This window comes from Apodemus sylvaticus, chromosome 11 (assembly GCF_947179515.1).
Source record: "Apodemus sylvaticus chromosome 11, mApoSyl1.1, whole genome shotgun sequence".
NCBI classification, from domain to species: Eukaryota; Metazoa; Chordata; class Mammalia; order Rodentia; family Muridae; genus Apodemus; species Apodemus sylvaticus.
This window is the reverse complement of record NC_067482.1, coordinates 26,146,374-26,171,762: the sequence shown is the minus strand read 5'-3', so window position 1 is coordinate 26,171,762 and position 25,389 is coordinate 26,146,374. Positions and strand designations below refer to the sequence as shown.

Below are 25,389 nucleotides of genomic sequence, written 5' to 3'. Positions count from 1 at the left end.
TATTCATTATGGGTACAGAGTGTGTGCTTATGGGAGTCGCAATTAATTTCTCTTTTCAAGTATTAGAATTAAAGGACTATACAATCATACATGACTAGAAAATTTCATATGAACAGATTTTAAGTTAAATTTGTCCTAATCGTCCCATTTAAAAACATAAAACAGTTTGTCCACATCAGTGTATTATCTGATCTTTTCTGTACACACATGCATATGGACAGAGTATAGAAATTATTTTTCACCCTCCTTTGCTCCTCTCTCTTCCTCTTTCCCACATTCTTTGTTTGTTTCTTCCTAAGAGATAAATTAAATTACAAAAATGGAATCACAAAAGAAATCACAAAATTACACTTTAAACTTTTTCATAAAAATGTAAATCTTTAATAGAGTTTGATGGTATTTTATGAGATTTGATTTGTCACTTTAGAAGTTTTGAAAGTGATATAAAGAGAAAACAAATCATTTTAATATATTTGTAATAGAAGTATTCATAATGTTTTTTCAAGGAAAAGAGAGAGAATAACTATTTAGGCAATTTAAATGTTCTCAGATACTCTCTAGGAGAATTAAGCTTGTGTTTTAGAAAGTTATTTGAAGCTTGAATATCTTTTTTCTAATATTGACAAATACATTAAAATATTCTAAGTAGTTTTCTCTCATGCATTTCACTATTTCCAACACCTTTTTTGTTTTCTTTCCATTGTCAAAATTTACATGTGCATGAGTGTTGAGTTCCTGAGTATGTACATGTGGAATATGCATATGAGTGTTCAACAGTGTAGATATGTGTGGATATCAGAGGCTGACATCTGGGTGGTTTCCTCAAGAGCTTTTCTAGCACATTTACATTCATGTATTCACTCATGTACTCACTGAGACAGGATTCATTACTGAACTTAGAACTTGTTGCTGCAGAGAGACTGGCTAACCAATGAGTCACCTGGATTTGCCTATTTCTGGTGCCATAAATGGGTTCATAAGATGCCTACCTTTTATGTGTTGCTTTATGATTGCTTAGAATTTGTTTTATGCAATAAGCCACCTCACAGTCTTAATAGTTTCTACTTTACTACATCCTACAGATATAAAGTGGCAGATTAGTACTAATAATCAGAAATATTAGAAAACTAATGTATCTTCATTTTATTGTTATATTGTGTGTAACACTGGAGTGTGTCCATTCATGTACGACATTCCTGGATGGAAATATTTTCTGATGGTGAAGAATACATTACTTTTCTCTTTTTGCTTTGCATGGACTTGTCATGTCTTGATACTTTTAGATGTAGCCCCTTAATATACATTACACTAATGGCTTTGCAACCACTTGTTATCTGAAAAATACTTAGATCTGTTCCTAGTGCAGACACATCACCCATAAACACAGACTTACTTAGTAAAACATGATGAGAAAGAGACCCAGAAGACTGCATTATATTGACTGACAAGACATATCACGTTTCACAAGATCTGAATATGATGCTATTGCTGTGATTACATTTCAACATCTTTTCAGATATTATTTCATGGAATTACATAATGAAAAATATTCTCACTATATTGTGATGATCAAGTAGTAGGATAAACTAAGGAGTGAGAACTAACTGGTACATATGGAGCCACACGCTTGATTACTTAGAATACAGTGCACCTTTTGTGTGTGTATGTGTGTATGTGTGAAAGAGAGACAGAGATAGAGAGACATATGACAGAGAAAGAGTGTTTGTTCATCTCCATTGTGCCTTTTATACTTTGTTGCCATGTCAGTATAATTAAGTTCTATCACTACCAGCTGAATGTTAGAAGAGACATGAGAGAAAAAATGAATATTCACTCAACTTCATAAAATTTTGCCTGTATCAATTTTATCATAGAGCCTTGTGATGTCATTTTTTTTGCTGGCTTATCTTAAAAATTCTGAATAGACATGTATGATGTCTGTATAACGTAAATATATTTATCAAGAGAATACTCAATTGTTTTTATAGACATGAGACCTTGTTTTTAAAAGAACAGGCTGTCAGAATTGTAGCTTATTTGCATAGAGTACAAAGACTAGCAAGGTCTCCTATGAGTGCTTTGAGAACATAGTAAATTGTGTATAATGACTTCCTTCACAGGTTAATAAAGCTATTTGTATTAGACTGCACAAATTTGGGTTCCAGATTTAGAAAACTGTTGCTTTAATATCATAGACTCTATCCTTATATCTATTTCAGGAATCTATTTTGCTTTCATAATATTATATTATTTAAATTCACTGGACTTTCCTCATTTTCTTAATAACCAAGGTGTGAGAGTACTATCAAGTAAAGAAATCTATAAAACAGCCTTGATCGTGGCCTTACTTCAAATATTTTTTTAAATCTTTTTATAAATATTGGTTATTTTATTTACTTACATTTCAAATGTTGTCACCCTTCCCAGTTTCCTTATTTGAAATCTTTGGCTTCAAGTTACTACTTGCCTACAGCTCATTTCCCTTTCAACAGTACTTAACACTACTTCTATATAGATAGATATGATGGAAGAGCCTTGCTGTTATTTTATCTATGATTAGTGAAATATGATTATGATATACAGACAGAATAGCATGCTTTGGGAACAGAAGATAGGCAGAAGGCAAAAGTATCTAAGGTCAAAACCTACTTTTATCAAATATACCTTACTTCAAGACACTCAAGTTCTTAATTTTTATTCCTCATACATATACTGGCAAATAGTTGATCAACAGACAACCCACATGAAGGTGGCTTCTAGCCAACGGTTAAAGTTGAAACACTTTTCAATGCTTATATTTATACATCTAATATGAACCCAAACTTTTCATCAGAGAAATACACTTCATATGTATAATTCTTTGTACATTTGATTTTTGGATGTTTTAACATTTTTTATAAACATTTACATACTAAAGATGTGTCAGTCCCACATTGGCTTCCAGGAATAACATTGTATTTATTATTTTATTGTAATCTTTCCCAAGATACATTCAATTAATATTTAGATATTGAGCACTGACTAGGTATACAAGTTATTGTCAGGGTGTTCCAAGAGCATGCCCCTGGAATGTGTGGCCACCCCATTTCTTTTGTGTTATCTATCAACAGTGGGCAATTTTTTTTATCTCTGTTAAAGTCAAAGAACTATACAAATACTTCTTTTTAGTCATTGAGCAAGGAAAAACTGATTATTCCTTATGTTGTGTTTTAAAAAATGTCTTGGTAAATATATCTTACTAATTACAAATACTGTGAACACAAAAAGTCATTATAAACAACAGAACATGCTCCAAATCATTTCAAGCTCTTCAAAAAAGATTAATCTCTTTGGTGGATGAAGTTAGCATGACCAGTTAGCATTAAGGATAGTGGTAATGTCTATGGATCCCAGGAATATTAAGCAATTTACAAAAGACAACATTCTTTGACTTTACTGTTCCCAGTAAATGATTTGAAAGATATCTTGAAAGGGGCAGTTTAACAAAAGAAGAACAAGTATAAAAAGATATAAGAGCACCTTCAGTCTTGAGAAAGTACATATACTAAAAAGAGTCTAGGAAGTTTCAGAAATAAATAGGAAAGATTTTTTTAAATGTAAAAATGGAGTACAATAATATTAAACATATTTCTATTATTTTGAGGTCCCCAGGAAATAAAGCAATTCACAGGAAGATAACACACACACACACCAAAATAAATTTTTGAACATAAATGAATAAATTAGTATTTTTGTATTGTCTATGAAGGAATAAACAAAAGTGTTACATTTCTAACTAAATATATGACCATGTATTCTCTTAATAAAGACAAAGACATTGTTTAATGCAAATACTTTTATTGTATATGTACAAGTAATCTGACATTGGGTAGAAGAAATACCTACAGTATCATTTTAATATAAAATGACAAATGACTTTAATAAATTAAAATGACCATTTTTACTGAAAAATTAAATAGTAATTATGTAAAAATAGTTTTAAATCATTAGGAATTTTCTTTTAGTATACTGTTTTAAATGCAGCACATGTGAGATTTTTGAGCATCAAAGAAATAATGGGCAAAGCATTCATGGCTTCAAGATGTGATTTAGTAGTAGCTGCGAGAATGGGATTAAGTAAACTAGGAAATCAAGCCCAGTGATTGTGATTTTATGTTCATTTAGTGATCAGTACAAAGGAAGACAGTGCTGAGACTGTGATATTAATCGGCAATAAATGATACCCTGTTACCTTTCCTGGGGATGAGCAGTGAATTCAATGAATCAAGAATGTCAGAAGGTAGTTTGGAATGTCTAGAGAACCTCTCAGTATTGGTATTACATGAAGGGATGGAGTGCAGACATTGGTTTCATGACTTAGAGCATTCTAACATTTTAAAGTCCTTATAACAATATTTTAACCTTTAAATTTGCAGGTCATTTGAAGTCAGTTATATTCGTACAGGTTAAAACATTATTCATTTAGATGAACTCTAGATGGAACCATAATAGGACAATTAATTTTCACAAATAACAATTAGACTAAAATAATTACACATAAAGAGTATATAATAAAGTACAAATGACTTACAATCTTAAAGAATTCAATATTTAGCTCTAGTAATTTTACTTAATAGAATTTGATAAATTGTATCTTAAACGTGCAAACAGAAATGGGCACAATTGGTTCCATTGAGATTGTACCAAATAACAATGCATCAGAGGCAGGATCTAACATATTCTCAGACTTCAAGAATATAAGTTGCACCATGTAGATGTTAAATGAAATTCCTGCCAGGAAAACTTTATTTAAGTTGTTACCTGGGTATTCACCATTAAAAGCTGACATGTTGTCATTTGGGAATCTTTCTTTGCCTTTCTTTCTTTCTTTCTTTCTTTCTTTCTTTCTTTCTTTCTTTCTTTCTTTCTTTCTTTCTTTCTTCCTTCCTTTCTTTCTTTCTTTCTTTCTTTCTTTCTTTCTTTCTTTCTTTCTCTCTCTCTCTTTTCTTTCATTTCTTTGCCTTTCTTTTTATAATTTTTAATTTTTTTGTTACACAGGACTAACCACACCAATTGTGCTTACAGCTTGTGTTGTTTTATATTTACATTCATATAACATAAGTACCAGTATAAAAACTCAAAAAAAAAACATCTTTTCCCACAACACAAAGTACCAGTACTTTGCTAGGAGTTGTAATCTCAATTACCCAAACACTCATGTGCTGTTGGATGAACAAAATAGCAAAGATACTAGACACAAGAAGCATGAACCATGCAGCTGTTAACAGCACAGGCTAGAAAAAGATGAGGCTTCTCTGAAAGCTGTCACATATGGACACAGTTTTCCCTTGATTGCATCCACTCTGGGGTCTGAATGTATTTTTCTCGACCCAACAACTATGTAAAAATGATCAGAAAAACTACTCACTCCAAGGTCACCTGTGCCACAGCGTCCATTGAACTGTATCCATTTTCCATGAAGATCTCTGTGTATCGGCCCATTTTGATTGCTTCCAGCCATTCACCTACTGATCTGTAGGCCCCAGACCCCAAAGAACCATGTTCTGCCAGCAAAGTAGATACTCTAAAACACAGAAAACATAAATATTAGAACTTACAAGCTGATCCTTTTTTGATTTATACTTGTAGTGTTCAATCAAATTCAATAAATCATCGGGACAAAGTTAAATTATAGGGAACATTTACAATCATCACCATAACAACTCAAATTACAAGTGAGAAAAATAAAAATAAATCTTAGATTTTTATTGTAGACTGAGAATGTAGGCTTATATTAAACTAATAAATTTTCAAAAGACAAAGGTAATGTTTTTCAATATTCATTTTTGATGTCATTAAATAATATTCATTTTGTAAAGTTTTAATCTCCAGCTTAGGTTTCACCTGTACCCATACACTTGATTTCAGTTTCCATGTTTCTCATATAAATTCCAATCCAGCATGGCCAGAATAACATTCCTTATTATTTTCCCGACAAACTTTTCCTACTCAAATACTTCCGTTGTAGTATGTGATACAATAGTCTAACTCATTCTTGTTTGTCATTTCCCCTCACAATCTATCATAGAACATATTATCCATATGACTTAAAAGACATTTTATATTTGCCCAGTTTTTTCTGCTTGTCACCAACTTAATTCAAGAAACCATCATAGTAAATCACTACTGCACCATGCATTTCAGGCACAGAACCTGGAGGATCAAGCATGAGCCTGAAAGGCTCATGATAGCAGAAGGGAAAGAAGCATCCAGCATCCAAGGGAAAGAAGCATCCAACATCCAAGGGAAAGAAGCAATAAATAACTCTGTCGAGGAATAAAGCCAATACATTATAATATCGTCCAACATTGCCCAATAGCATGAGTATAGTAGTGGAAGAAACCTCATGGTGACAACAAACACCTCTCTAATTAGATTTAAGGATGTTCCATAAAAGTGAAATCATCCTTAGTAGTGGCAACCTAAGCATTTACTCAGGATTAGTGAAATCATGGACCTTGGAAAACATACTAACAAATTCTTCTCTACTTTTTACTGATCACTAAACGAACATAAAATCACAATCATAATGTAAGTTGTAACTGCATTCTAAATATCTAAACATATACCCAAAGATAAGTGTAGATCTCTCTTCCTTCATCTAAGAAACTTCATTGCAGCACAGACCACTAAAAATCCCTCAACTGATCAATATGTGTGCCTGTCTCCAAATCACATATCTTCAACACAACTCCTGTCCCTAAAGCTCCAGGGACGTTACAGAAGAGGGAGCAGAAAATATTTTAAGAGCCAGTGCATGAAGAAGTCTGCCGTGACACTGCAGTTTTGTAAATAACCAACTCCAAGGAATACTCCCATGATGAAGAGTCTAATAGAGTTTGGAAAACAGGGTCATGAGATATAATTTTTTTGAGATATTCAAATATTATTCATTTTGCTACTGGACTCATCAAACCTAGTGACATGAATGAGAGCGGTTAATGAGCCAGGAATTCAAACCTCACAGTATTAGTGGTCAAGGAGGAGTGGTGAGTCCCAGAGTCTGAAGCCTATGCACAAATGCAATGTGCTGCACAAATGCACATAAACCATAAGCCATACAAAAGAAAATACTACATACTGTATGTAAGAATATAAAACACTGAGAACTCGGCCTCCCACCAGTCAGGAGAGGAGGATCCATCTTGGTTCCGTACTCCAGGAATCGGACAGACTGAGGTACACAAACATAATCCGAGGCCAACACCGCGGTGGTCTGAGCCCGACGGGCGTTGGCCTGCACCCAGGCCCTGGGCGGGTCGGGGGGCCATCGGGGTGCCAACCCAACCAGGAGGTTTTTTGCCCAGGCCTGCGAGCGCGCCGCCGCCATTTTGCCTGCAGGACGACAGAGAGCTCAGGCGGGCAGACCTGTAACAGGCATAGCCTAAGGCTAACAAAGCGGGGGTCCAGGCCCCAAAAGGCACAGGACTGACCCCAAGAACTGGGCGGCTTGGTGGGCCATCTGTGAGTCAACCCGCCCAGGTGATTGTTAGCAAAGCAGACTCTCCCGGCGCTTTCAGGGAGCGAGGGCGCACACGCCCGCCATCCTAGTCACCTGGCAAACCCAATTAACAGTCAAAGCCGTAGGGGAACTTTGCTCGGACCTTGGCCTCCCAGGCTTTTGCCTGGACTCAGGGACTGGGCGGCCAGGCTAACCTTGTGTGCGACAGCCCGGTTGGCAGATCGGCTGCCCAGCGGAGTGAGCGGAACACAGGGGAGGTCACAGTAGCATACACCGTCGGCACTCCCTGGGAGTGCACACGGGCTCCATCTGCTCCACAGACACAATCTGGGGCAAGGCCTCAGGCAGAAGCCCTTAGCTCTACTCTCTCCGCTTCCAGATCCAGATCAGTCTGGGCGGCAGCATTACATCTCCAAGTCCTGCAAGTGGCTAGCTGGGCTTCCGGGCGGCCAGCTGGGAGAAGTCAGTGTGCTCCAGTGAATCCAGCGGGCCCCAGCGGGAGCCTTCGGGTGCCTGCTTTGGGATCTGAACAGCCTGGGCAGCAGCACACTGTCTACAAGCAGTGCAGGAGGTAAGCTGTGCACCAGAGGCCAACTGGGAAGGGGCAGCTTGCACTGGTGAGTCCAGCACTGACAAGATAAACTAACACCAGTGAGATCTAGATGGCAAAAGGCAAACGCAGGAACGTCACTAACAGAAATCAAGGCAATATGGCAACATCTGAACCCAATTCTCCTCTACCAACATGTCCTGGATACCCCATCACACCAGTAAAACAAGATTTGGATTTAAAATCACTGGTCATGATGCTGGTACAGGAACACATGAAGGTCATACATAAAGAAATTCAGGAGACAATGGATCAAAAGTTAGAAGCCCTTGCAAGGGAAACACAAAAATCATTGAAAGAAATCCAGGAGAATACAAAAGCCAACAAGGAGGAAATGCAAAAAACACTTAAAGAAATACAGGAGAACTTTGCTCAACAGGCTGAGGTCATGAAAGACGAAACACAAAAATCTCTTAAAGAAATACAGGAGAACTTTGGTCAACAGGCTGAGCTCATGAAAGAGAAAACACAAAAATCTCTTAAAGAATTACAGGAAAACACTAACATGCAAGTGAAGGAGCTAAGCAAAACCATCCAGGATCTAAAATCAGAAGTAGAAACAACTAAGAAAACTCAAAGGGAGACAACTTTGGAGATAGAAAGCCTTGGGAAGAAATCAGGGGACAGAGATACAAATATCAACAACAGAATACAAGAGATAGAAGAAAGAATCTCAGATGCTGAAGATTCCATAGAAACCATGGACTCAACAGTTAAAGAAAATGCAAAATGCAAAAAGCTTGTAACCCAAAATATCCAGGAAATCCAGGACACAATGAGAAGACCAAACCTAAGGATTATAGGCATAGATGAGAGTGAAGATTTACAACTTAAAGGGCCAGCAAATATCTTCAATAAAATTATGGAAGAAAACTTCCCTAACCTAAAGAGAGAGATGCCCATGAATATACAAGAAGCCTACAGAACTCCAAACAGACTGGACCAGAACAGAAATACTTCCCGTCACATAATAATCAAAACACCAAATGTTCTAAACAAAGAAAGAATACTAAAGGCAGTAAGAGAAAAAGGCCAAGTAACATATAAAGGAAGACCTATCAGAATCACAGCAGACTTTTCACCTGAGACTATGAAGGCTAGAAGGTCCTGGGCAGATCTCATGCAGACTCTAAGAGAACACAAATGCCAACCAAAACTACTATATCCAGCAAAACTCTCAATCACCATAGATGGAGAAACTAAGATATTTCATGACAAAACCAAGTTTACCCAATATCTATCCACAAACCCGGCCCTAAAAAGGATAATAGGAGGACAACACCAATACAAGGAGGGAAACTTCACCCTGGAAAAAGCAAGATAGTAACCTTTCATCAAACCCAAAAGAAGTTAAGCATTCAAATTTAAAAAATAACGTCAAAAATGATAGGAAGTAACAATCACTATTCCTTAATATCTCTTAACATCAATGGACTTAATGCCCCAATAAAAAGACACAGACTAACTGAATGGATACGTAAACAGGACCCTACATTTTGCTGCTTACAGGAAACACACCTCAGGGTCAAAGACAAACACTACCTTAGAGTAAAAGGCTGGAAGACAATTTTACAAGCAAATGGTCTCAGGAAACAAGCTGGAGTAGCCATTTTAATATCAGATAAAATTGACTTTCAACCCAAAGTCATCAAAAGAGACCCTGAGGGACACTTCTTGCTGGTCAAAGGAAAAATACAAAAAGAAGAACTGACAATCCTGAACATCTATGCCCCAAATGTAAGGGCACCCTCTTTTGTAAAAGAAACTTTATTAAAACTAAAAGCACACATTGCACCTAACACAATAATTGTGGGTGACTTCAACACTGCACTTTCCTCAATGGACCGATCAGGAAAACAGAAACTAAACAGGGACACAATGAAACTAATTGAAGCTTTGGACCAATTAGATTTAACAGATATATATAGAACATTCTATCCTAAAACAAAAGAATATACCTTTTTCTCAGCACCTCATGGTACCTTCTCCAAAATCGACCATATAATTGGTCACAAGACAGACCTCAACAAATATAAGAAGATCGAACTAATCCCATGCCTCCTATCTGATCACTATGGAGTAAAAGTGGTCTTCAATAGCAACAGAAACAACAGAAAGCCCACATACACATGGAAACTGAACAATACTCTACTCAATGATACCTTGGTCAAGGAAGAAATAAAGAAAGAAATTAAAGACTTTTTAGAACACAATGAAAATGAAAACACAACATACCCAAATCTATGGGACACAATGAAAGCAGTGCTAAGAGGAAAACTCATAGCCCTGAGTGCCTCCAAAAAGAAAATGGAGAGAGCATACATTACCAGCTTAATGACACACCTGAAAGCCCTGGAACAAAAAGAAGCTATTTCGCCCAGGAGGAGTAGAAGGCAGGAAATCATCAAACTCAGGGCCGAAATCAATCAAGTAGAAACAAAGAGAACCATACAAAAAATCAACAATACCAGGAGCTGGTTCTTTGAGAAAATCAACAAGATAGATAAACCCTTAGCCAGAATGACCAAAGGGCACAGAGAAAGTATCCAAATTAACAAACTTAGAAATGAAAAGGGAGATATAACAACGGAAACTGAGGAAATCCAAAAAATCATCAGATCCTACTACAAGAGCCTATACTCAACACAACTGGAGAATCTGGAGGAAATGGACAATTTCCTTGACAGATACCAAATACCAAAATTAAATCAGGACCAACTAGACCATCTAAACAGTCCCATAATGCCTAAAGAAATAGAAGGAGTCATAGAAAGTCTTCCAACCAAAAAAAGCACAGGACCAGATGGCTTCAGTGCAGAATTCTACCAGACCTTCAAAGAAGAGTTAACACCAATACTCTTCAAACTATTCCACAAAATAGAAACAGAAGGAACACTACCCAATTCCTTCTACGAAGCCACAATTACGCTGATACCAAAGCCACACAAAGATCCAACAAAGAAAGAGAACTTCAGACCAATTTCCCTTATGAACATCGATGCAAAAATACTCAATAAAATTCTTGCCAACCGAATCCAAGAACACATCAAAACGATCATCCACCATGATCAAGTAGGCTTTATCCCAGGAATGCAGGGTTGGTTCAATATACGGAAATCCATCAATACAATCCACTACATAAACAAACTCAAAGAACAAAACCACATGGTCATTTCATTGGATGCTGAAAAAGCATTTGACAAAATTCAGCATCCCTTCATGCTTAAAGTCTTGGAGAGAACAGGAATTCAAGGCCCATACCTAAACATAGTAAAAGCAATATACAGCAAACCGGTAGCCAGCATCAAACTAAATGGAGAGAAACTTGAAGCAATCCCACTGAAATCAGGGACCAGACAAGGCTGCCCCCTTTCTCCTTATCTTTTCAATATTGTACTTGAGGTACTAGCTCGGGCAATTCGACAACATAAGGAGGTCAAAGGGATACAAATTGGAAAGGAAGAAGTCAAACTATCATTATTTGCAGACGACATGATCGTCTACCTAAGTGACCCAAAGAACTCCACTAGAGAGCTCCTACAGCTGATAAACAACTTCAGCAAAGTGGCAGGTTATAAAGTCAACTCAAGCAAATCAGTGGCCTTCCTATACTCAAAGGATAAGCAGGCTGAGAAAGAAATTAGGGAAATGACCCCCTTCACAATAGCCACAAATAGTATAAAGTATCTTGGGGTGACTCTTACCAAACATGTGAAAGATCTGTATGACAAGAACTTCAAGACTCTGAAGAAGGAAATGGAAGAAGACCTCAAAAAATGGGAAAACCTCCCATGCTCATGGATCGGCAGAATCAATATAGTTAAAATGGCCATTTTGCCTAAAGCACTATACAGATTCAATGCAATACCCATCAAAATCCCAACTCAATTCTTCACAGAGCTAGAAAGAGCAATTATCAAATTCATCTGGAACAACAAAAAACCCAGGATAGCTAAAACTATTCTCAGCAACAAAAGGAAATCTGGGGGAATCAGTATCCCTGACCTCAAGCAATACTACAGAGCAATAGTGTTAAAAACTGCATGGTATTGGTACAGTGACAGGCAGGAGGATCAATGGAACAGGATTGAAGATCCAGAAATGAACCCACACACCTATGGCCACTTGATCCTCGACAAAGAGGCTGAAAACATCCAATGGAAAAAAGATAGCCTTTTCAACAAATGGTGCTGGTTCAACTGGAGGTCAGCATGCAGAAGAATGCGAATTGATCCATCCTTGTCTCCTTGTACTAAGCTCAAATCCAAATGGATCAAGGACCTCCACATAAAGCCAGACACTCTGAAGCTAATAGAAAAAAAACTGGGGAAGACCCTTGAGGACATCGGTACAGGGAGAAAGTTTCTGAACAGAACACCAATAGCGTATGCTCTAAGAGCAAGAATTGACAAATGGGACCTCATAAAATTACAAGGTTTCTGTAAGGCAAAGGACACCATCAAGAGGACAAATCGGCAACCAACAAATTGGGAAAAGATCTTCACCAATCCTACATCAGATAGAGGGCTAATATCCAATATATATAAAGAACTCAAGAAGTTAGACTCCAGAAAACCAAACAACCCTATTAAAAAATGGGGTACAGAGTTAAACAAAGAATTCTCACCTGAAGAACTTCGGATGGCGGAGAAGCATCTTAAAAAATGCTCAACTTCATTAGTCATTAGGGAAATGCAAATCAAAACAACCCTAAGATTTCATCTTACACCAGTCAGAATGGCTAAGATTAAAAATTCAGGAGACAGCAGGTGTTGGAGAGGGTGTGGAGAAAGAGGAACACTCCTCCACTGCTGGTGGGGTTGCAAATTGGTACAACCACTCTGGAAATCAGTCTGGCGGTTCCTCCGAAAACTGGGCACCTTACTTCCAGAAGATCCTGCTATACCACTCCTGGGCATATACCCAGAAGACTCCCCACCATGTAATAAGGATACATGTTCTACTATGTTCATAGCAGCCCTATTTGTAATTGCCAGATGCTGGAAAGAACCCAGGTATCCCTCAACAGAAGAGTGGATGCAAAAAATGTGGTATATCTACACAATGGAGTACTATTCAGCCATTAGAAACAATGAATTCATGAAATTCTTAGGCAAATGGATGGAGCTAGAGAATATCATACTAAGTGAGGTAACCCAGACTCAAAAGGTGAATCATGGTATGCACTCACTAATAAGTGGATATTAACCTAGAAAACTGGAATACCCAAAACATAATCCACACATCAAATGAGGTACAAGAAGAAAGGAGGAGTGGCCCCTGGTTCTGGAAAGACTCAGTGAAACAGTATTCAGCAAAACCAGAACGGGGAAGTGGGAAGGGGTGGGTGGGAGGACAGGGGAAGAGAAGGGGGCTTGCGGGACTTTCGGGGAGTGGGGGGGCTAGAAAAGGGGAAATCATTTGAAATGTAAATAAATTATATCGAATAAAAAAAAAAAGAACTACTAAAATAAAAAAAAAATAAAAAATAAATAAATAAAAAAAAAAAAAAAAAAAAAAAAGAATATAAAACACGTGATTGCAAAAATCAATATGATTTAGAGTATTAAGTGATTTTTTGTTATCACCTTTCCTTTGATTCATTTGTAATAATTACCTCAACATGATTCAAATAAACATGTGAGAAAGAAGAGAAAGGCTTAATATTGTACATGACCAAAGGAAATATTAAAGTAGTTATTTAGGATATGACATATGGAATAATTGCTAAGAAGATATGGGCTGCACCTGTTTGCTTAGAAAGTTCAGAGAGCATCAACAGATTCTGAAGGTTCATTTTAAAATGGCTTTCTGCCTAATAAACAAGAGTTGTGTAAAGATCATAGAATTAATGCAAGTTTATCATAAGCAAGCCATTTTATTTAATTCACTTTAGTAGGCAGCCAAATCAGCTACTAGCATGTTTTCCTTTTTTTGTAAAACAAAACAAAACAAAACACAACAAAAAAGACAACAGCATTAAATACACTAAAAGTAATAATCTAGTAAATTTTATAATTTGTAAACAACTTGATTTTTATTAAAGAGACAATTTCAATATTATTCTGATAAAGAGAAAGATATATTTTGTAAGTGCTCAATATTATTTAAATGTATTCTTATTGCAATTCAGAAAAGTAGAAACTGGTTATTGGTTTGTACACATATTTTCACATAATTATTCATTTATCAGTTTTAAATCTTCCAACTGAGTACTAAATGATGAACCAAATATCTCTGTACAAGCAGATAAAATCAAGAGTCCTTGCTGTAATCACTGTTCATACATTGAATAGTACGGTGTAATTTTATGTAAATGACCATTGGTGAAATGTATTCTAAAGAGTTCAAGGGTAATCTAGATCAAAATGTACCAGTGTTTCCTTAGCCTCTTATAATCTCATTTCTCTACCTGCACATATGCTCTAAACACATTTGAATCCTGTTTTCTATTGCTTTTTCAATGGAGCTGTGCATTTATTTTTGTAACAATGACATATTACACAACTAGGTTAGGCAATGGTCCTTTTAAGTATAATTGCTCATTCCTTTCTTTTTGCAAGGGGGAAACATTATGGAAGATTATAGTTAAATAAACTAATGACATACAGATTTACCGAATACATAACTGACTAAGTTGATAAACTATTTATGACATCCACCTGATTAGATATACTCAGAAAATTATTCACATCTGGCCTTGTACCTGCTCGACGCATTCACCAGAGTCTTCAAACTACTTGGGTTTCGTATCAGCTTGTCTAGCATGTTGACTATTTCATCAAACTTGGGCCTGCTGTTTCGATCTTTTTGCCAGCAATCCAGCATTAATTGATAGAGAGCAGCCGGACAGTCCATGGGGCTGGGCAGGCGGTAGCCTTCTTCCACTGCCTTGATCACCTGTACAAAGCAAAAAGAGAAACAGGTCCACACCACCGCTAATGTGACACAGAAAAGAGAGAATATCTTCCATCTCGTCTTGTCTTTATTCTTACTTTTGTTTTGGTGACCGAAATTACTATTTTATAAATCACAACTTCTTTTATTTGTCATAAAATATTAAAAATAGTAGGCCTTTTGAAGATGTTGAAAAACTAAATAGCCACCCTGGAGTGGTGGCAAACTCCTTTAATCCCAGCACTAGGGATGAGAGGCAGGTGGTTTCTGTGGGTTGGAGGCCAGCCTGGTCTGCATACTGACTTGAGGGTCAGCCAGCACTACATAGAGAGAACCTGTCTCAAAGATCAAAATCAAAAGCCAAAAATAAGACAAAATCCTAAATGCTAGTGATTTTTACCTGTAACGTTTATGGAGGATACTTTATAAAACCCATTGCCATAAAACAGTCCATATTTTATTTATTTTCACATTTTAGAATCAAATAAGGATTATGTTGTTTTGCAGTGTCTCTGAATATATATCTTTTTCTATTTTTTTAAAAGTATGTGCAATCACATTTTCAAAGTACCAAAATGGCAATTTTATTTCAAAGGAGACTTTTGGATGGTATATGATGGATAAGTCAAAGGCTAAATTAGCATAACTGTCTCATGTATCATTTAATAATGTCAAGGTCTGACTGTTTATTATCATCTTTGGATTTCTGTCCAGAATTTGAAATGAGTATCTCCTGGCAAAGACATTACTAATATTTATTTTAAACACAAGTATAAAGAGCAATCTCTTTGTGAGGATTTGAAAAAACATGCATAATGTTGGTGCTGACATCAATATATTTAACTACAAATAATACGTGTTTGTATTATTAAGGCCTCTTTAATTCATTTATTAAAATATCTCCAAATATAATTAAGGAATACATTCTCAAAAAGCTTATTATAAATACACTTTCAGGTAATTTAATCTTATTATTCTCCAAATAATTTAGGTATTGTTAAACAAACTACAAAATAGAACTAGCAAAGGCATTTTATAAGGATAATTTTCAATGATTAGCAATAAGGCAATATCTTCACAATAAAGGGAATGAAGTGATTGTGGTGGCAAGTGGAAAGAAGAAACTGTACATCTGCAAAGCATTTGTGACTAGGAAGTAGAGGGGAATCAGTAGATATCAGAAATCAAGAAGTTCAAACACATCATACTGAAAGATGATTTCAGTTATCTTGAAGTAAACAAATTCATGAAGGTAGGAAGTATTATCAGGGACTTATTTTTATATGAGGAGTGTGGGGATAATCAGATCACAATGTAAGGGAATCTAACCAGTACAGGGGCTACTTTGGTGACATGAATTCTAGGACTGTAAACAATAGGCCACAACCTGAAGTCATTCTAATTGCTATCCACCAAAGAAATTAATAGCATAGGGCAGTCTATTAAGCTCAATGGAGAGGCAGGAAAATAAGAAGTACTGGAAAACAAGAAACATAGTCTGACAAATAATCAGAATACTGCCAACAAGTGACCTTGTAGTTAACCTATTTAACTTCAAAATATAGAGAAATCAGAAGTCAAAATATGCAAGACATTATTTTCAGCAACTGTAATACAGCTGATGTACTAAAAGCACAAGCATCTTGGAAAATAAAAACAGATTAAAAAACAAATCTCAATGAAAATTTAGAAAATGGGGAAAAAAGTCAAATGTGACAAAGGATGTATTCACAATATTCTCAATACCATTTTCCCTGATATTTTAATGGAGCTTCACTTATTTACTTGTTTGTCTTGGTCTTTCATTTTTATGAGATGTTATTATTTTCATCAGTGCTGTATGGCCAACATAGAGGTCTAAAGACAATAGGCTAATTCATTAAATCTTATTCACTTAGTGAACATTTACTTAAAAATTAATATTGTACAGCATTCTATTCTCTCAATGTTTTCAATTGATTCTGGTTTCTTTCTTTTTTTTTGGTGTATATATACAATGGTAGTATTTATAGGAAAAAATTCATGGATTTGCCAGTGGCTACGTGGGTACATCATGGAGTTGGAGGACAAAACAGATGGTGGCAGATAATGCACAGACAGTACTCAAGGGTAAATTCTGAAAACAATATGCAAAATTTAAGTTAGAGTTTTATTTAAACTGAGCATCTACTCTTTATACACAGTTGTCAAATGCATAAATTTTATCAATTCCTTGACTTTAATATAAGGACAATGTTTGGTTTGGTTTGTTTTCTCTATGGGCTTTGTGCCCTAGAAGTTCATGAAGCTCTACCATCATTCAGCAGGTTAATAGGCATCTCAAGAGGAGGTAAAATCTAGTGGAAGATAATTATATCAGAATGATGAATTATTCCTGATAGAGATTAATTATTATTCTAATTGTACTTAGTTTTTTTTTTTCTTCCCTGTGTATTGTGCTTTGATGCTTCCAGGTGTTTATATCCCAGATGACCTGGCTGCATGATGTTTGGACTTTTCATCCTTCAGAATCTTGAACTAGTCAATAAACATAATTTCTTTACATGTTGTGGTGCTTTGAATGATATCGGACTTCTAGGCTGATATTTGGAGGTTCCTTCCCCAGTCAGAAGAACTGCTCAGAAAGACTTAGAATGTATCCTTGGTAGAGGTGTCTCACTGTGGGCAGGCTTTGAAGTTTCAAAAGTCTCATGCCATTCCCAGTGTGATCTTTGCCTCTGGTTGTGGATCAGTATGTGAGCTGTTAATCATTACTTCTGTCAATAGCCTTGCTATCATCATAAACTCTAACCCTCTGGAACCCTAAGTACAATTCAATTCAAAGTGACTTTGGCCATGGGGTTTTATCAGAGCAATTCAAAAGAAATTAATACAGAAGTGTGCACCAGGAAATGGGTTATTTTTAGCACAGACCCAATCATAATTTACTGAAGGAATGCAGAAGATTAAGGACTTTGGGACAAGAAAAGTGGTTGATTGTTGTAAGTGGAGATAAATGTGACTCCCTGGTTGGATTTTGAAAGACTCTAGAGCTGAGAACTATGGAGAATATGGAGGCCTGATCAAGGATTATTGGGTGTTTGTGTGGGCAAATTAATAACAGGTTGGAGACCATTCTTGTGATCTTTTTGTAAATAATGTGGCTAGTTTCTGCCTTCTCCCTAAGAACTTGCCTGAGGTCAAGGCTAAATTTAAAATTATGAAATAATTTCTTTGGAAAATTTCTTTCCCGAAAGTCTAACATTGGTTTTGTCATGTGAGACACAACAGTAGTTATCCTAATGCAGGTCTACAATGAACATGAACTAGTAGGGTAAAAAGAAATAAGAAATGTACAGTTTGAAAAAAAAAAGAGCACTAAAGTGTTTACTATTAAACTCAAAGCATGTGATGAAAGAGATAAGGAGATTAAGATTTAAATTGGAAAAAGGGGGGAAATTCCGACAGAGAAAAAGTCTACACAACTAAGTTTACAACCAGTGAAAAGAAAAAGGCAAAATCTCTTGCTCCTAAAATACAGCAACTGACTGAGACACATGCAGCTACAGCCTACCTTTAGCTTACTGACTTCAAGGCCCATATGGAAGAGTTAGGGGAAGGACTGAAGGAGCTGAAGGGGATGGAAAGCCAACAGGAAGACCAGCAGTGTCAACAAACCGGGGACCCTGGGAACTCCTAGAGAGTAATTCACCAACCAAAGAGCATACACAGGCTTGTCTGAGGCCCCTGAGATGCAGCAGAGGACTACTTTATTGTGTCTCAGTGGGTGAGTCTTTGATCCGGAACTCCTGTGTTAGCCATAATCCTCTCCACCTAAGGTGGAGTGCTCAGACCAAGGTGAAGCCCATTGTTTTTCAAGGACCTGCAGTTTCCTGAGAAACACTAGCCACCTGTGGAGCAACTGAACTGGTTTGGCTGAGAAGCTTCCAGACTTTGTGGGAAGGGTTTTCCCCTGACTATATATTTGGAGTTCATTAAACTTTGAGACCATGAATAGCAGGCATTATCTTGGTTTCTATCACTTTTTGCTGCCGCCAGCTTCCCTTCCAGGTAACTCATTCAATGTAACTGCAGGCAGTTATACCAAACGTCACATTGCTGTCCATGTAGTTCTGGTCTTTGAGTCATGAAAGACATGAGTAAAGGAAATGTGTTCCTTGGAGAACTGTTGGTCCACACAATGTGTACTAAGGTTGTCCCAACATGAAAGCTCTGAGAGGGCTAAAGACCCTTGAGATCATTGTATAACCCTATAAATATGAAGCCAGAATCTGATTGAAGACTCCAAGATGTTAGTCATGCCAGAGCCATTAGATATTGGAGGAATAAATTGGGACATAGACAGTGTAACTTGCTAGAGATTCATGTCACAGGAAGTAAGGCTTCGAAGCTAGACCCATCTAACTGGTTAGACCTCGGATAGGGAGCTGCTGGATTTGGAGTTTGTCTGGTTAGATTTTGGTCTACTCCCTATGGCCCCCTATTCGTTCCTCTTGGCATGTTAATGTATGTTCTGCGCCATTGTGTTTTGGAAGAGAGTAATTTGGTTTTCGTTTGTTTCTTTGTGTTTAGTTATCTTATAATTTTAAAGGGGGCCATGTCACCAGGGGTGCTTGAGAGTATTGGTAGAAGATGTACACCCATTAAAAAAATTAGGTTAATGCACTTTGAAGCCCTATATTCCTGTAACCTTTTACTGACACTGTAGTACATCTAAAGCAGTAATAAATCAATTGTATTAGCACTTGCAGAATTAAAAAGAAAATTAACAGAAAATAAACTGACTAAGAAAAGACAAAGTAAATCAGAAGAGTGAAAAACAGATTAGTATAATTACTGACACAATTTTGAATTGATCTGTTTAATAGAATGTATGTACTCATATATTCTGGAATACATACCAGAGAATGCCAATGTATTTATAAAAGTGTTACATGATAGAATATTAATTTTTTATTTTGTCTTATGAAAAGTGTTGGCATATAAAATGTTTTCTAGTAACAAACTAGATTCCACTAACTATAGGATACTGTCAGTGATTCAGAATTCATGATCTCATGTTTCCTGAAAATCATCTCACTCATCCATGCACATTTTCACTGAGACTCCTTTTGCTCTGTGATGCCAGAAACAATCCTGAATCAGAAGAAGATTATTAAATTCTGTCTTCCTGGCACAGAGGAAGGTTCTGTGAGATTTAGAGTATGTTCTATGAATTTATAAGATTATACTTTATAATAACAAAAACCCTCTTTTGGAGTCAGATCATATCAAGAATGTAGATGTTATATGGTAGATAATATCAGGAATGCAGAGATTATATGAGCTAAGTAAGGTCTAAAATTGTGGAATTATCTCTCTATCTCTCGACAATGAAAATCAGTGATTATTGAGTTCAGTGTGTCTGCTTTGTGGTTGTTTGTGTAAAACTGAAGCATAACACAGTACAGTATCCAGAAAAGAAATGTCACTGATGACCAAAAGCTAAACAAATAATACTCTACATTGTACTATGGGCACATTTTAGAAATATTTGTGATTAGATGGTCATTTTTTGTAAGGTACATATAGATAGGAAGATCTGGTCAAAACTGAATTTCTAGTTTTCTTTCGTATATTATACTTGAAGATACAGCATTGTCATTTCCTTCTATTACATTCTTGAATTATTATTTAGAAAATTATACCAAAATAAAAACCTGAAGTGTCTGAAATTAGGAACATAAACTAACATGCAATAAGAACTAATGATAAAGATAAGACAGATAGCAGTAGTGACAGAATTATTAAATGATGCTATGGTACCAAATAACCTATTAACCACCAAAGAATTATGAAACAAAGCATAATGATTGATATTTAGTATATGAGATAAAGATAGTCATAGTTCCCAATGGAAAGAATGATGAGTATAGTATGTAAATCCTTCAACTTCTTGTTCCTCATATCTTTTTTCATTCAACTATGTAGTCTACCAACTAAAGCACTATTATGGATTTATCTGCCAAATTGTGGCGTTGACCAGTGTCTTTTGTCACAGTGGTGGCCAGCTAACGTACACTGAAGCTTTTTCTTAAACTTAGGGTACTTGGCAATATCATAGATTTCAATTGACATGAAAACAAAGAATGGCCTAAGGAACTTTGAGGGGAAAGGCTCTATTTCATCTTAAGGTCTATTTCCTTTCCTGAGGGAAGCCACGGGAGGAAATCAAGGAGGAGCCTGGAGGCAGGGACTATCGCAGTGTGCACAGAGGACTGTGGTGTACTGGTTTACTTCTCACATAACTCTTGGCTTGATTTCTTTACATCTCGGGACTACTCACCTAGGGCTGCCACAATGGAGTGGGTTCTCCTTTATCAATCATCAATTAAAAGAATACTCCTCATCGCTTCTCAGCCTTTTGGCTAAGATCATGTGTAAAAGGATATTCCTCAGTTCTGACTGAAGGCCAATCTTATTAAGACATTTCTTTTTAAATTGTTGTTCCTTGTCCTCAAATGACTCTAACTTGGGTCATGTTGACCAAGACCTAGACAATTCAGCAAATTATAAAAGCTTTGGGTAGCCTGGTAAACCTAACTGGAAGGTGAGAGACTTGTGGAGAAAAATAAGACTTATACCAGTATAGACCTCTTGTCTCTGGACTATGGGCAATCATAGAAAAGATACACAGTAGCAAATGCTAGAGTCATAGTTTGATCTATGACTTCACCTATTATAATTTTAACTCTAAGTGATATAATGCCAAAATCTGATATGTATGGACTGAAGGATCCATTACAGTTAAGAAGAACCAAAATATCTCAAGTATGGAAGAAAGTAACTCTGGAGGCTGGCAAGCAAGTGAATCACATATCTATAGAATGATATAGAAACCATACATGGTATGTATTGCCATCTGTGGGCTTTGTGTCAGCTCAGAAAAAAATGAGGCTTGGCACAAATTAAAAGCAAAACAATAATGGTGCAAAGATGATGTGAGTATCTTGTAGTTACATGAAAAAGAAACTGTAGAAAACAAGTCTTTGTCTAGACATCTTCAATCTAGATTAATTACTACTTATTTAATTGAACATCTCATACTTTATTTATTTTGAAGGCTGATATGGTTGGAACACAAAGAGCAGAAGTACATAATAACTCAACTGCCATAAATCATAGCAATTGTGGTAAAACATAGATTTTAAAAAGTGTGAGAAAAGGTTGATATGTCTACTGTAAATTTTATTTTGTGACATTAAGAAAGTCGCTGAGCTTCTCTGGGCCACAGCTTTCTATTGTAAAGGAGAAATCATAATGGCATTTCTGTAATTTGTTAGGTATACATATACAATTATAATCACACACACACACACACACATATATATACATATATATATATATATATATATATATATATATATATATATATATATATATATATATAATAAACAAGCACATATAGCAGGAATTGAATGACAGTTTTGATGTAGTTCCATGCCTTAAAGCTGAGGTTTTAAGACAATAGAGACTCTTAGCCACTAGTTGTAAAGTATACATCAGAACTCACTTTCTCAAGCTAAGGGAGCTGGTTACAAAATAAACTACAACAATTGTAGCTGCCTACACAGGGGTGATAGAATTCATGAATATCATCTGCTGATGACATGGGAAAAATGCTAAAAAGGTAAATTTAGGGAAAGCAGAGGTGTTTCTCTGGCTACGCATTCAAGGAAAATTGAAGAATATAGACTTGGCATCACAGCCTGGGTTAATCATTTCAAACTTGGATCAATGGATTGCTCCTAGCAAGAATCATAGGCACAGAGAAGCAAGGGTTCATGAGGAGAAAAATGAGCAGCAAGAGACAGTAGCGTTAAGAAGTGAGCTAGACGCCATTGTCCTTTTTGACTTTTCCAGAAAACTCTTATAAGTGTCTTGTTGTGGCACACAGACACATAAATTACAGGTATTAACGTTCATTGATATCTAGGTATTTTTTCCATAATGGACATTAACAACTTATCATTAAAAATCAAATTTTTCTCCGGTTTTCTGCTTCTCTTCCTAGACAAATCATGATTAATCCAAGTATAGATCTGTATAAAAGAAAAGGAACAAATAGTTCCATAGCTTGGGTTGGCATGGCCCACAGTTGGGGCATATAGCTTGAAATGCACCTGAGATGTAGTTTTGGCTGGACTTCAAACATCAGTGTTAATTGCTTGTTTGGGGTTGTTGTTGCAAATAAAATGAGCTGCAAACAGATAATAAATGCCTATGAGGCCCTGACAGGAAACACAGGAAAGGAGATGCTATAGTGTAAGGATTCAAGACATATTGGAGAACAAAACCAATGTTTCCAGTAAGCACACTATGGAGTTAAGATTCTTCAATACACATAATTCACAAAAAATAATGAGCTATTATTTTACAAATGGTTAATAACACACTATAAAGCAGTTGTTCTTAACCTCCTTAATGGTTCCTGTGATTATTTCCTATAGATACACATGAGCTGGTGGTCTCCAACAATAAAATCTGATATGGGAGCCTATGAAAGAGTCATTTGCTGAAAACATCCAGTGGAAAAAAGATAGCCTTTTCAACAAATGGTGCTGGTTCAATTGGAGGTCAGCATGCAGAAGAATGTGAATTGATCCATTCTTATCTCCTTGTACTAAGCTCAACTCCAAGTGGATCAAGGACCTCCACATAAAACCTGACACACTGAAACTAATAGAAAAGAAACTGGGGAAGACCCTTGAGGACATGGGTACAGGGGAAAAGTTCCTGAATAGAACACCAATAGCTTATGCTCTAAGAGCAAGAATTGACAAATGGAACCTCATAAAACTACAAAGTTTCTGTAAGGCAAAGGACACTGTCAAAAGGACAAAATGTAAACCAACAGATTGGGAAAGGATCTTTACCAACCCTAAATCTGACAGAGGGCTAATATCTAATATATAGAAAGAACTCAAGAAGGTAGACCCCAGAGAACCAAATAACCCTATTAAAAAGTGGGGTACAGAGCTAAACAAAGAATTTTCACATGAAGAACTTCAGATGGCTGAGAAGCACCTTAAGAAATATTCAACATCATCAATCATTAGGGAAATGCAAATCAAAACAACCCTGAGATTTCACCTCACACCAGTCAGAATGGCTAAGGTTAAAAACTCAGGAGACTGCAGGTGTTGGCAAGGATGTGGAGAAAGAGGAACACTCCTCCACTGCTGGTGGGGTTGCAAGATGGTACAACCACTTTGGAAATCAGTCTTGTGGTTCCTCAGAAAACTGGACATGTCACTTCCGGAGGACCCTGATGTACCTCCATTATGTTCATAGCTGCCTTATTTATAATCGCCATAAGCTGGAAAGAACCCAGATGTCCATCAATGAAGAATGAATACAGAAAATGTGGTATATTTACACAATGGAATACTACTCAGCAATTAAATACAATGAATTCATGAAATTCTTAGGCAAATGTTCGGAACTGAAAAATATCCCATCACAAAAGAATACATATGGAATGCAATCACTGATAAGAGGATATTAATTAAAGGCAAACGCAGGAACGTCACTAACAGAAATCAAGGCAATATGGCAACATCTGAACCAAATTCTCCTCTACCAGCAAGTCCTGGATACCCCATCACACCTGTAAAACAAGATTTGGATTTAAAATCACTGGTCATGATGCTGGTACAGGAACACATGAAGGACATTCAGGAGAAAATGGATCAAAAGTTAGAAGCCCTTGCAAGGGAAACACAAAAATCATTGAAAGAAATCCAGGAGAATACAAAAGCCAACAAGGAGGAAATGCAAAAAACACTTAAAGAAATACAGGAGAACTTTCGTCAACAGGCTGAGGTCATGAAAGACGAAACACAAAAATCTCTTAAAGAAATACAGGAGAACTTTGGTCAACAGGCTGAGGTCATGAAAGAAAAAACACAAAAATCTCTTAAAGAATTACAGGAAAGCACAAACAAGCAAGTGAAGGAGCTAAGCAAAACCATCCAGGATCTAAAAACAGAAGTAGAAACAACTAAGAAAACTCAAAAGGAGACAACTTTGGAGATAGAAAGCCTTGGGAAGAAATCAGGGGACAGAGATGCAAATATCAACAACAGAATACAAGAAATAGAAGAAAGAATCTCAGATGCTGAAGATTCCATAGAAACCATGGACTCAACAGTTAAAGAAAATGCAAAATGCAAAAAGCTTGTAACCCAAAATATCCAGGAAATCCAGGACACAATGAGAAGACCAAACCTAAGGATTATAGGCATAGATGAGAGTGAAGATTTACAACTTAAAGGGCCAGCAAATATCTTCAATAAAATTATGGAAGAAAACTTCCCTAACCTGAAGAGAGAGATGCCCA

The 25,389-nt window shown here is 36.4% G+C and overlaps 1 protein-coding gene across 9 annotated transcripts in view; it reads right to left on the bottom strand.

Annotated features, from left to right (window-relative positions):
* Positions 1 to 25,389, bottom strand: part of Epha5 (EPH receptor A5) — a 356,777-nt gene that overhangs the window by 2,846 nt on the left and 328,542 nt on the right. For 8 of the 9 annotated variants that reach the window (XM_052198455.1, XM_052198457.1, XM_052198456.1 and 5 more), the window contains 2 exons: positions 14,818 to 15,011; positions 5,408 to 5,563 (listed from right to left, as the gene is read on the bottom strand). In XM_052198455.1, the coding sequence (XP_052054415.1) occupies positions 5,408 to 5,563; positions 14,818 to 15,011 (350 nt within the window). Of the gene's footprint in view, positions 1 to 5,403; positions 5,564 to 14,817; positions 15,012 to 25,389 lie in introns of those variants that run through there. The other variant, XM_052198463.1, reaches the window with a different exon arrangement.